General features: G+C 44.6%; 1 protein-coding gene and 1 long non-coding RNA gene across 2 annotated transcripts in view; one reads left to right on the top strand and one right to left on the bottom strand.

Annotated features, from left to right (window-relative positions):
* The window catches only part of LOC150056406 (uncharacterized), a 3,099-nt gene extending 1,212 nt beyond the window's left edge, over window positions 1–1,887 (top strand). Inside the window, exon 3 of the mRNA XM_090342866.1 lies at window positions 1,684–1,887. Within this exon, the coding sequence (XP_090198992.1) occupies window positions 1,684–1,739 (56 nt within the window). The 3' untranslated portion in view covers window positions 1,740–1,887. The remainder of the gene's footprint in view (window positions 1–1,683) is intronic.
* Window positions 510–1,518, bottom strand: LOC150056407 (uncharacterized). The gene is made up of 3 exons (XR_016537262.1): window positions 1,182–1,518; window positions 677–749; window positions 510–569 (listed from the first exon to the last, which is right to left on the bottom strand). It is a non-coding gene; the product is annotated as an uncharacterized LOC150056407 (long non-coding RNA).
* Window positions 1,888–12,500: the final 10,613 nt, after the last annotated feature.

Genomic DNA, 12,500 nt, shown 5'->3' on the forward strand with positions numbered 1-12,500 from the left:
ACCTCCCTGTATGATATACTGAGTACGTCCTGACTTAGGAATAAACAGCCATATGTTAGAGAGTTTACACACAATGCTCCTGGGCTTTCCTCTCTCTCTCTCTCTCTCTCTCTCATCTCTCTCTCTCTTCTCTCTCTTCTCTCTCTCATCTCTCTCTCTCTCTCTCAATATACACTCCCTTATAAAACTAGCAACTTACTTTATTAAATATATATTTATATGCAATCGTGTGTAAGTCTCAGCATGCATGCAGACAGGCCAGCTGTTTCATCCCAGACACTTGTATGACCATCTCTTTATTTCAGGATCACTTCCCCCTCCCCTCAACATTTTCAGATCAATAAGACAGGCAAGAAATAATTAAAATGTGTCAAACTTACAAGTCCTTTCCTGGGCATGCCAAGGCAATTTTTAAGGTCCTCTCTAAAACATCCACTTCCCCTCTCTGCTCTCTACCCCCCCCCCACCTCTATCAACAAATGTGTGGAAACTGATACTCACTTTCCAGAGTTTTCCGCAAAGCTTCGAGCCTGGGAGACAATAGGTGCGGTGCGTAGGGACTGAGTGTACTGGAGGCAGAGAAAGGGTTAATGGCCCTTGTGTTACAGTTTGCATCTGTTACATCTTTTATAGCCCCCTGTTTAAACTAATCCTCGAGGCACCGCATCTTCCCAACCTCCATCGACTTTCAGGCTTCTCCTCCTCTCCTGCCTGCCCGTGAGCTTCCCTTCTCCAAGTTTTGACAGTTTCTGCTCTGGGGAAAAAAAAAATGCAGCGCCTCTCTCGATTTTTAGGTACAAAAGTTTCGAAGCCAGAAAGGATACGATCATTTAAAGAGAGTTTAAAAGTATTGCCGTCGTGGTTGGACTTTCTCTTTTCCTTTCTTGAGGGAAACAATTTTTTTCCTTACTGAACTATTTAAGGGGATCAGTGTGGGGGAGCATGTGTGTAAGTGAGGTGGGGGGGTATATTTAAGTAAATATTGTCAAACTGGCCGGGGGGGGTAGGAACAGTGTCCAAAGAGGCTTGTAATTATATTTCTCTTTGCCGGGTAAAATGGGAAATCTTAACTTGGGGGCGGAGGGTGGGGGGAGGAAGAGAGTGCCTTGATCAACTCCAAAAGGGGAGGGGAGGGGGGCGCGGGCCGAGTGGGCTTCCTATAATTACTATTATCAATTTACCCGAGCGTGCTTCATCCAGGGGCTCTTTGCGCGGTTGTTTCTTTCTTTTCCTCTTGGGAATGGGGTGTCCGGGGAGGAGGGGGGAGGGAGGGACGTGAGGAAAGATGAGAAGGAAAGGGAGCTTCGCCTCACCCCCAAGTTCCCAAGCCGGGCAGAGGACTTTTCGGAGGAAAGGGTCCGCCTCAGCCCTGAGTCAAGCAGTCTTACTGTACGGCCGTGTGCATTCCCTCATACGGTCAGGAGTTATGACTCATTTTGAAGATGTAATTCTTGTCTCTCTGATCCCCTCGCGAGTGCAACACACCAAACAGTAACAAACACAAAGCGCCTCCGGGCCAAGGCTGGGGGTGGGGGGCGGGGAGGGGGCCGCCGAAGTTTCGCTTTCGGCGTTGGGGGGCGCGGATGGGTGCTCGCGGGGCCCTGGCCCGGCTCCCCTGGGCGGCCCGCGCGCGTTTCAATGGGCGCGGGCGATGCCCACATTGTCGCTGTGTTTGGTTGCTAGATCGAGCCTGCGTGCTGCCGAAGCAGGGCGCCGAGTCCATGCGAACTGCCATCTGATCCGCTCTTATCAATGAGGCAGCCGATCATGGCGGATGGCCCCCGGTGCAAGAGGCGCAAACAAGCCAATCCCAGGAGGAAAAAACGGTAAGAAAAGGCCCAAACCAAACTTTTCCGGGCCACTTTGCGGCTCCAGACCCAGGGAGAAGGGGAGAGGGGTGGGTGGAGGGAAAAGGAACCGAGGCGGCGGCGGCGGCGCCCGGGGCTCGCGGGCGAGCCTCTCTCCGCGGCTGGGCGCCCGAGCCGGGCGCGCGCGGCGGCTGGACCGCGGTGGGGGGGAGTTTGGGGAAGTGCGGGGCAAAGTGATCGTCGGACGCCCAGAGGGCTGCTAGAGGTGGGGTCCCGCAGGGGCCTCCGTGCCCCCCAGCTCCACCGCTTCCTTGTGCCCCTACCTCCGCCCTTCTCTCCCTCCGCCTCCAGCTCCTCTTGCGCCCCGGCCCGCTGGTCCCCGGCTGGGCAGCGGGAGCGTCCAGCTTGGGCTGGGCGGGGGCTTGGGAGCCAGGTCGTTCAGGATCCCCGGGCTGAAGCTGGGGGAGAAAGAGGGGGCTGCGTGGACCGGAGAGGGCACCCCAGGGTTGTGCCTCATCAAGGCTTAAAGTTTCTTGCCGGAGTCGCCCCCACTGCCTAGCCCGTGCGCCAAGTAACGGTCCGCGGGGCAGCGGGGCCCGGCCCGGCGCGTCCGGCTCCGGGAGTGGGAGGGGACTCTGCCGGCCCGGGCGAGGTCCGGCGGGGTCCCAGCGGGCTCGGGGACCCCGCGGCTTCTAGTAGGCGCCCCTGGCCCCTATGCTGGGGGGCTGGAGCAGTCGCGGGGCACAGCGAGACTTTTCCAGGCAGTTTTTACGGTCAGGAGGAGCCCGTTATTCAGGAGGAGCGAAGCAGAGGAGGGAGCGAATGGAGAGGGGGGCGACATAGACACAGACCAGAGGTGGGAGATGGAACGGGGTGCGTGTGACAGTTTAGTCTGACCATCTTGTAAAGGAGAGAGAGGGAGAGAGAGGAGAGAGAGAGAGAGAGAGAGAGAGAGAGAGAGAGAGAGAGAGAGAGAGAGAGAGAGAGTGAGAGAGAGAGGAGAGAGAGAGAGAGAGAGAGAGACCCCCTAGGTATTACCCCCAAACAAATCGTGGGAATAAAAGAGAAGAAGTGATTGGCAAAGTGCGCGGAAGCCGCCTGGGGGAGGGGAGAGGACTGGGGACTAAGAGGACTGGGGGAAAAATGAAGGGAGGGGTACTGACAAGAAGAAAGAAAAGAAAAGAAAAAAAGGAAAAGAAAGAGAGAAAGAAAGCCCAAACCCTCAAAACAAACAAGGGAATCAGTGCCAGCCCAGACTTGGAAAGGAAACTTCTCGTCCCTTTCGCTCTCAGTCTCATCACCCAGAGCCGGGGGGCCGCCTAGACGCTCCCAAGCTGGGCGCGGTGTGGAAGCGCCTGCCCGGCCTCTTGCAGCCCCAGCCCGCGCCTTTCAGGGACAGCCCAGGCCCACTTGGAACAACTTTCCTCTAGAGAAAAACAATTGTGCGCGCCCCCAGCCTGCCCCACTGCCGCGCGGTGCGAAAGGGGGCTGCTGGGGGCGCAGTGTGGGGCGCTAAAGGGAGAAAAACACAAAGACCAGAGAATTTTGATTAGAGATAAATGATGCCTTTCTCTCCTTTCATCTCCTGTGTGTGTGTGTGTGTGTGTGTGTGTGTGTGTGTGTGTTGTGTGTGTGTGTCTTTTGCTTGTTGTGGTGAAGGTGTCGAGCCATATGGGGGAGTGATAGAGGAATTTTAGTCAAAAACTGTTCGTTACATTATCCTGCCTTTTCTCTTTGTGCTGTCTTTGATCTATTTGCTTGGCTTAGTATTACAAAAACCAACTATACTAATATATTCCGAGCTATGTCCCCAAGATTCAGTTCAGACTGCCTCTCTTCAAATGGTATGTATGTGTGAGTGTGTGAATTTAATTTTTTGTTCTTCACTCTGGTGTCTGGCATTATTTAAGGTGGTCCTCACACAGGAGACCTCCTCTTCTCCATCTCTGGGTAATTTAGTAGACACTAAAATTACACCTAATGTCCCCCTCTCCTCTCTTGTATTTCCTATGTTCCTTTTATTAAATGTTGGTTATTGATTTTGTAAAATCAATGTCTGTTGTGGGGCTACCCCCTCCCCTTACAAGTATCTAAAGCACATTGCTGATCAACTGGATAACAAAAGCTTTTGTGTCAAGGAGGCTTCCGCCCCCCCCCCATGTTAAAGTCATTTTTTTTTAGAGAAGTGAGAAAAGAGAATGAGATTTAAAGCCTGGCTCCTAGAAGTATTCTTTTTTCCAAGGAAGACGATTTAGAATGTATGCTTCTTTTTGCCTTTCCTCCTTCTACTCACTTCACAGTTTTGCCACCCATGACCAGTTGGCCCCAGCAGTAAGTTCAATCCCACAGTCTAATTGGGAGGGGGGAATCCTAACTCCTGGGAACTTCTGGGGTGACAGCTGTTGGGGCTTCTCAGGTAGAATGGAGTCTCTCTAAGAGGCACTGTCATCTCCCCTCTCTGCCCAGCCACTAATTTGGGAGAAGCCTTCTCACGCTGAAGTGAAAAAAGTGAATATACACATCTTAAGGCATTAAACCCAGACCTTGAAAACTTAACAGCAAGTCTGTGTGTTGCTTACAGCATCTGTAACTTTGACTTTTACCTGTCTCTTTTTTCCCCCCAAAATAATCTGTGAGGAAAACAGGCTGCGAACGCATTACTTGTCAGTGTTTTCACTGGGTTTAATCTGATTGAGCAAATGTCTTGGTTTAAAGAGGCAGGTAAAAGTCCCCTTCCCCACATTTTTTTTTTCATTTTCTTTCTCATCAAATATATACCCCATGCCTTTTCCTTTGGGAATTGCCAGGATTTATCTGAACGGAGTGGATTTTTCTTCTTTCCTGGATTCATGGAAAAGATGTCACTTTTGAGCTTGTGTCTTTGCTGATAACACTAAATATGATGATGCTTATCAATATCATATAGAAATTCCCTGGAAAGGAATAATAGCAATAATAATCATAGAAGTAGAAGTCTGTGAAGGAAAAAAGATGGTCATCCAAGAACTCAGAATGGCATTTTATATAATTTTAATGCAGTCAACAGTGTATACATAGACTAAGGTGACAAGCGAGATAAAATGTGTAATGCTTGCTCTGTGTGTGTGGTGTGTGTGTGCGTTTGAAAGACTGGATTAGAAGACAACAATGCTGTGTACAATTATTAAAAAGCAAGGATGAGAGAAACTGTTCGAAGAAAATAAATGTACCAAGAGAGAAGCAAGAATCCCAGCCTAATCTTCCAGATTCTCAGGCTAGCAAAACGCCTGGCAAAGGCAGGGCCAGGGCCAAGGTAGCCATAGTGGGCAGTCAGTCTCCTTTCACCCACATGGAAAGTTGGAAATCTCTTCCCAGAAAAATAAGATCGTGCAGGAGGAGAAGGCAGCCGGGTGAGGGAGAAGGAGGCAAAAAGCAAATTGCTTGCAAACAAGAAGAGCTGCCTGCAGACAAGAATGTGTGTTGGTTTCAAGAAAGTTCAGTCAGATGATTTCAGTCAGTCGCCTGACTCACTTTGTAACACTTTCACTAAAGCTGGGGGGAGGGGAACCCAGTCCCCCCTTTATATTCCTTTGATTATACCCCCACTATCTTCACCCAGTCCTGGAATCAGCAATGAGCACTGAGAAGCAGTAGACAACCAGCTGCTGACTACCGCCACAGCCCATTTTGTAACTTGCAAAGTTTGTTGCATTTGCTTCTGATTCTGGCTTGGGGACTTGGAATGCTGTGGCTTGTCTCAGCCTCCCTGCAGAGCCTGGGAAGAGGGGGCCTACCTCCTCAGCCGGAAACTACTTGTTTGAGGGAAGGGAATGAGGTTATCTTTTAAGGGAACCTGAATTGGAGAGGGAGAAAAAGGAAGTGGAAGAAGAAAAGAAAAAGTTACATTTGGTTTTTCTCCCCAAGTTTTTACTAATGAATTGAGGTCTAGTGGAATATGGGGGGGAGAGCCGGTAGAACTCTCTTAACACCTTTGGTCTCTGATTCTCAGCTGGCAAAGGAAAAAGATTGAGTTGATTGTTTTCAAGGTTTGGGATTTTAGAAGAGAAAGAATCAAATAAGCAGAAACTGTTGTCCTATGTTAAAATAAATTAATTGAAAAACTTCACCCCTCATCACACTTCCTCAAGGATAGTGGAGGCCCTGGTAGTACTACTTACATGTAAGGAGGAATGAATAAATTGCTGCTGTTTTAGGTGCTTGTTTGGAATGGAAAGAAACTTCATTCTCTGGAAGAGACTTCAGTTTTCTTCCCTAAGAGGTAAAGTTGATGTGAGCAAAAAGTAGTCAAAGCCCCTCAATACACACTGAAGCAGAGAAGTTTCCTCTGGATTATAGTGGATCATTGACTTGCTCATTTTTGAAAGTGTGGACATCTTTGGCAGGTAACTTCTTCATAAAGCAGATGAGAGTATAGGCAAGCTGATTTGCTGACTTTGAAAACATTCAAGTAGTTTGTGTGGCAGGTACCAATTCTGAGGGCAGACACTCGAAAGTGCCCATCACCAATCTCCATCCTGTTCTCTCATGGAGATCTTCTGCAAGTGTTGTCAGGTTGCGCGCGCGCGCGCACACACACACACACACACACACACACACACACACACACTGAAGGCTATGTGTCTCAACTGATTTATTTGTTTTATTTTGATATGGGGGAAAAAAAAACAAACTAAGTCTGTTAGGGTAGAAACATGCTTTGCTTCGCAGCTGAGCTAGTTGCCTGCCTGGTGGCATCTTTAATAGTGTAATGGTCCACCAGGGATAAGGGTTGACTAAGGGTTTTCAACTTTACATTGCTTTCCTGTTACCAAATGAAATAAGTTCACATCTTTCCTCATTTATTTTCAAATACTAGTTACACCGAGACTAAAGTTCTCTAGTAAACTGCTATGTCATAGGTGTCTTATGCTTCCCTTTCTCTTTCTGTCTTAATTTACTTAGTAAAGAAAATTCCAAGAGATTATCAAAGACCCTAATGTCACATTAATATTATTTCCTGGGGGTACGGAGTGGGGGGGGGATGTGTGTCTTCACTGAAGGTAGAAAGAGGGTGTTGTTAGCTCTTTATCAGTACCGCATTTATTCCAAGATGTGCAGGATTCTTTTCCTTACAACAGTTTGTTTTTTTGTCATGTGCATTCTTTCAATGCTTTAAAGGTGCATTTTCTGTGTGAAAGGGGATTCTTTGTCCTTTTCCTCTCCAGCACTAGGGCTTCCCAAGGTAGACACTATTTTGTGCCTGTCACCGGGAGAAGGAGTGCAGGTTTGCAATGCTCACAGACAATTGATTGTCTGCCCTAATGTGTTTCATTTACATGTTTATAACGTCAATGGTGCTGGGTGTCCACTGTACCATTCATTCCCTCATTCCCACAAGGGGGCAATTGTCTGAATGGCCAAGTCAGACACCTTTTTGATTGCTCTTTGGTTGTCTTTTTAGAGCAGAGAGATAAAGGAGGAAAATCTGCGATGCAGAAACACTAGTTGAAAATATACAGAATTAAATGTCACTACAGAACAGATGTTAATACAAGCCCAAATATGGTTTTTAGCCAAGATGTGGAAGGTTGAGAAATATAAGTTCAGAGCAAAGGAAAGGATGATTTAAAACCAATAATGTAGCCTCTATTCCCCTTTATTTCTTTCCCTCCTTTAGCTGTCAGAAGATGAAATGTGATTTTCCTTTTTTTCATTTTTTTAGCCTCAAAACAACCAGGCAACTCCCTGTTGTTTGCATACTTGTTTAATTTGTGAATTTTGTATATTTTTATATAGCTCTGTTTATATCAACATCGTCAGTTTACCACTTGGAGGAAAAATCCATTGAATGATTATTTGGGCTGTGGGGAGTGTAAACTTTTAAAAAGTAAGATTCAAGTATTTCTTCATCAAGCAGTTTTTAAAAGGAAAGATATTAATCAGTAGGTGCTATGAAGCCTTTGCCTTAATAGCTGTGTGCCAAATACTTTTATCTTGGGTGACAGTTGTGTCAGAATGAAAGCTCTCAAGAAAAGTGTAACTAGTAGTTACAAAGTAAATAAAGGATTTTATTTTAATGTGTTCTGTGCCGTTTTACGCTGTGTGTGTATGTGTGTGTGTGTGTGTGTGTGTGTGTGTGTGTGTGTGTGTGCTGTGTTTCCGCTCAGGAAGGTGTGAGGAAAGCCATCCATGTGTGAGTATTAGCTTTTCTTTCAGTTCTGTACATATTATGTATACATATAACCCCATTCATACACCTGCTTTTTAAATATATATTTCACAGTTTCAGATGGTGCCTAGCTGGTCATTTAGGTAACACAGTTATTAGGTTGGTCTGATTTTGCGTGTGGTCCAGAAGGGAAAATACGAACTCTTGTGACATGTGGTAGGAAGTGAGTGGAGTGTGGGGGGGGGGGACTTTTATAATTTTGTAGTAAATTAGGGAGAAAAAAATCACCAGTCTGAGAAAAAAAAATTTGCCTTTCCTGGAAGACACACACACAGTAGCTGCACCGTTAGCTGAACCCCTGACACGGCGGTCTTTTGAATGCCTTAGGTATGATTTCACTTTCGCTCACATCAATGCTGACCTGAATGCCTTTCATATCTGATCCGCTGTGTCTCTCCCAGTAAACATCCCCTGAGGGGAGAACAAAGAAAGGAGCTCTTCTTCTTCTTAATCACAATTCAGCCCTTTCACCGCCGGCAGGCTCCATTTGCATTCTGCCACAGAAAGCCAAGATGAAAAGAAAGAGGGAGAGGAGAGGAAAGACATGAGGAGAGGAGAGGAAAGGAGAGAGAGAGAGAGAGAGAGAGAGAGAGAGAGAGAGAGAGAGAGAGAGAGAGAGAGAGAGAGAGAGAGAGAGAGAGAGAGAGATAGTAGCTGAGTAAAATAACTTAGGTGTTTGTGGCTGTTTGTTAGGCTTCCCGTAGTTACCAGCCTTATATAGTTGATGCTCAACCAAGCCTTGTCCCTTCTGACAGGCGTATAGTGTTACAAGATGGCATGTCTGTACTATTCATGGCCACCCGCTCAACACTTGGGGTAGAAACTGTAAGAGGGGGATTGAATTCTACCCCAGAAGCCTGTTAGATTTGGGGTCAGGTATGAGGACTTCTTTCTTGAATGCTGTCTACAATGTGGCCTCAATAATTGCGATTGTTTCCCATTAGACCTGAAAGGTGAGGGTGTTGGGTGTGGGAGGGAAGAAATGAGTTGGGGCCCAGGCCTCTGGTCTGGCTTCAGTGACAGGCACTCACACCCAGCCTGGATACACTGATAAATTCTCAGGAAAACTGGAAAAGACTTTCCCATTTTTCCCCCTGACTTTTTATGATAATTCATATTTTCAAATGAAAGGGGAAAAAAGCCAAGAAAGAAACTCTCAAATGAGCCAAAAAGAAAAAAAAAATCTCTGAAAAGAATTTTAGGGGGAAAAGTTGTTCTATTTTAAAAAGCTTTGAGGGCTGTAAAGTGCCACGTTTTTCACACCTTCTCCATACTTTTTTTTCAGATTTTTTTAGTATGTTTAACATTTGTGAGATGACAGCCTTTTTGTATCTCAAACTAGATGCTTCAAGATTTGTAGGGAGGGGTTGGTGGTATCTACGTTCTCTTGAGAGAGAAAGTTTGTGCCTAAAGGAATCCTTCTCACTGGGAATTGTTTAAACCCTCGCAGGAGAACCTGTCAGGTTTTGCTGTTATTTGCCTCCATTTTCAACATGCAAAAGTAACATGCAGTTAATAGTACTGGAACGAGATCAGGGCAAGAGTAGAAACCTCTCGTGACAACTTTTCAGCTACATTATCTTGCTCCTAAACTGTCTTGTCTTTTTTCCTCCCTTTCTGAAACCACATTGAAGATACCAATGTTTTTTTCAACAATTAGATTACACATAGAATGTACATGCACACACATGAGCAGTCACACACATGCACACACATACACGCTCACAACTTTGAAAGTACAATGCTTTCAAACACAAGAGTAAATTATTTGAAATGGAAAGGGGAAGGCAGTTCTAATAGATATTGTGCCATATTTCACTTAGAAGAGCAAATCTAACAGATATATTAGAAGTTATATGAGGACATGTGACACCGATTCTGATTTTTTTTCTTATTCCCAGAAGATTTACAGAATTTACAAAAAGAGATTATCCTTACACCTTCTACCCCCATGACCCAAGCAATGAAAGATTTAGGCAGATTTACTTCAGTAAACACCTTTGGACACTCGGGAGGGAAAGTGGGAGCCTGTTTGCTAAAGGAGGCTTTTGTTAAGTGGGGTACTGGGGTAATGCTTTACCAGGCAGCTGTGATATTAACCTACCCAGCAATGCGGGAACACTCTTTAACTCTTTGAGTGCCTGGCCCTTTGCGCTCAGCAGATGAGATCCTGGCTCTCCAAACACACTCAGAATTCTGGCTCTAGCAGTTTATTATTCAGACAAGTCTTGTAGACATGAAAACTGTTCGAGCTTTTAAAACAATGTGGCTTAATTAGATGAGGTGGACTTACATTTCTCATAAGCCCTCCAAATGGTGGTTTATAATTGGCGAGAAAAAAAAAAGCAGAAAAAAAGGAATCAAGGCAGCACATTAAAAATTCCAGGAAATATCTTTAGAAATGCTATTTTCATTTCTAGTTTCTAAAATATTAGACTCTGGTCTGCAAGAGGGGATAAAGCAGCCAGAACTTCTCTTCTCACTAGAAGACACTAGAACTTTTTGATGAAGAACGGGCTTCAACTGGAGAAGCTGCAAGAGGCCAATTCAGACAGTGACATTATCTCAGCCTTTGCATCTTTCAAGGGGGAAGTCTTGCCTATCTGTGAGAGCTCAGAAAGTCATGTGAACCTCAGAGTCAGGGCCTAAAGCTGGCTGTTGAGACTTCCCAAAGCAAGCAGAGAGAGAGGTGTTTTTTGTTGTTGTTTTAAATGAGGAAGGAGTTAATGGGTATTTTTTGCTGGGCACAAGAATAACTTTACAGGTGTTGCATTTGGGCTTAAATAAGAGTGCCTTATTTAGTTTCGAAAAAGAGTGTAGGTGTCAACGATCGAGCAGCCATAAATGTGTGAGAAAGTAAAGGGTATGAGACATGACAGAATTAAAGGTGTTTGCTATGTTGTTACACCGTGTGTCAGGCTGCAAGCTCCCTTTGTCACAGCCTCCTGGTGATTTGACAGTGCAGATCTACTTCTCTTCTAGGTGAGACAGCATTTTTAAAATGGAGTTATAAATATGGTACACCCTTCAAGTTGCGCCCTGCCTCCCAGATCCACAAATCCTATTTGAAGCATCTTGCCCTGATATACAATGAACAAACGCCTGTATACAAGGGGGCTGTGGGCTCCGGGGCACGAGCAGCACCAGTATCACAGTAGCTGGTATTGACTGTTGTTTGGCAAGAAGATCTTCTGCCAAATCAGACAATAATTAAGTTTTATGTTATTTGTATGAACGACCAAGCATGCAGTATTCCTTTTCAAATCAAAAGGAGGCTTAAAATTACTTTTTGAACACTTTCAGATCCATGGTCAGGTCAGTTTGGGGGCTGAATCAAAATGATCTCATTCATGATCTAATTGAAGTTGGCAAAACCTTAGCAGTAGCAGGAGTACATAAATATAAATCAAAGACCAAAATTTAGCAAATCATATCATTTGCTAGAAATCTGCTCATGAATTATTCTCCGATTGCCAACCCAGAAGTTAAACTTTGTCTCCCCTCAGCAACAGTAACCGTGAATATTTTTCCAGGCTGACAGGCAAGCTAAAGGCGCAAGAAAAAGGAGAAGGAAGATGATCAGTGTTTCATCAAATATTGTTTATTTGTGGCCCTAAGAAAGTATGAGTGCTGATAAAGACATGAGCATGTGCAGTGGATGCTGCAGTTCTTGATTATATGTTAATAGGATCTTTTAAAAACCAGACTCAGGACAGCAAGCAGCTCAGACGTATAAAGGATATAAAGGCAGTAAGCATTTCAAGAAGGATCTGATTGAATTTTGCTTTCATTTTTTTTCAGTTGAGGAGTGTAATCATCATAGTGATTAATATTCATTTACAACTTTATTTCTATTACTGATCCAAGCTGAAGACTGAGGTTTGAAGTCCCTGTTAGAAGACAATAGTACCAAGCAGTGTTATCTCTTTCTGTCTTACTTTAAACATTAATAATATTAAGACTCCACATAACTTTTTCCTAGAGTCTATGGGAAAAATATGTTCTATTCTATCTACTCCATTAGGATGTTGTCCACTTTTCCTGCTTGCTATCTTATTTCAGTTTAACATCATCTACAATGAGTGTGATGAGGTCTAATTCTTAACGAGTGCTTTGAAGTTAAAATTTTGAATTGCACTCCAACATGTTCTTCTTATCAAATAACAAGTGCAGAATTGGTCACTATGGCCAAGTTCATTAATCATAAATTGAAAATATGAAAGTGGCTTTAAATCTCCAGAATATACTGTATGCTGCTCTCTGAGGTAGTCAGGTGGTAGAAGTAAATGAAAAGATGTTTTGAGGCATAGGTAGTCATGACAAAAAGACAAACTTAAACTCTATATTAAAACCTGAAACAAATCCTTCTGTAACAGTTATGCTGTCTGTTCACATGACAAGATAATGTTTTTGTTCTTTATATACTGTTTCATATATCTCTTTATAATTATCTCTAGAAAATACAGGAGCGTTCAACAAGGTGG

Source organism: Megascapheus bottae, chromosome 12, assembly GCF_031878675.1.
Source record: "Megascapheus bottae isolate mThoBot1 chromosome 12, mThoBot2.hap1, whole genome shotgun sequence".
In the NCBI taxonomy this organism is placed as follows: domain Eukaryota; kingdom Metazoa; phylum Chordata; class Mammalia; order Rodentia; family Geomyidae; genus Megascapheus; species Megascapheus bottae.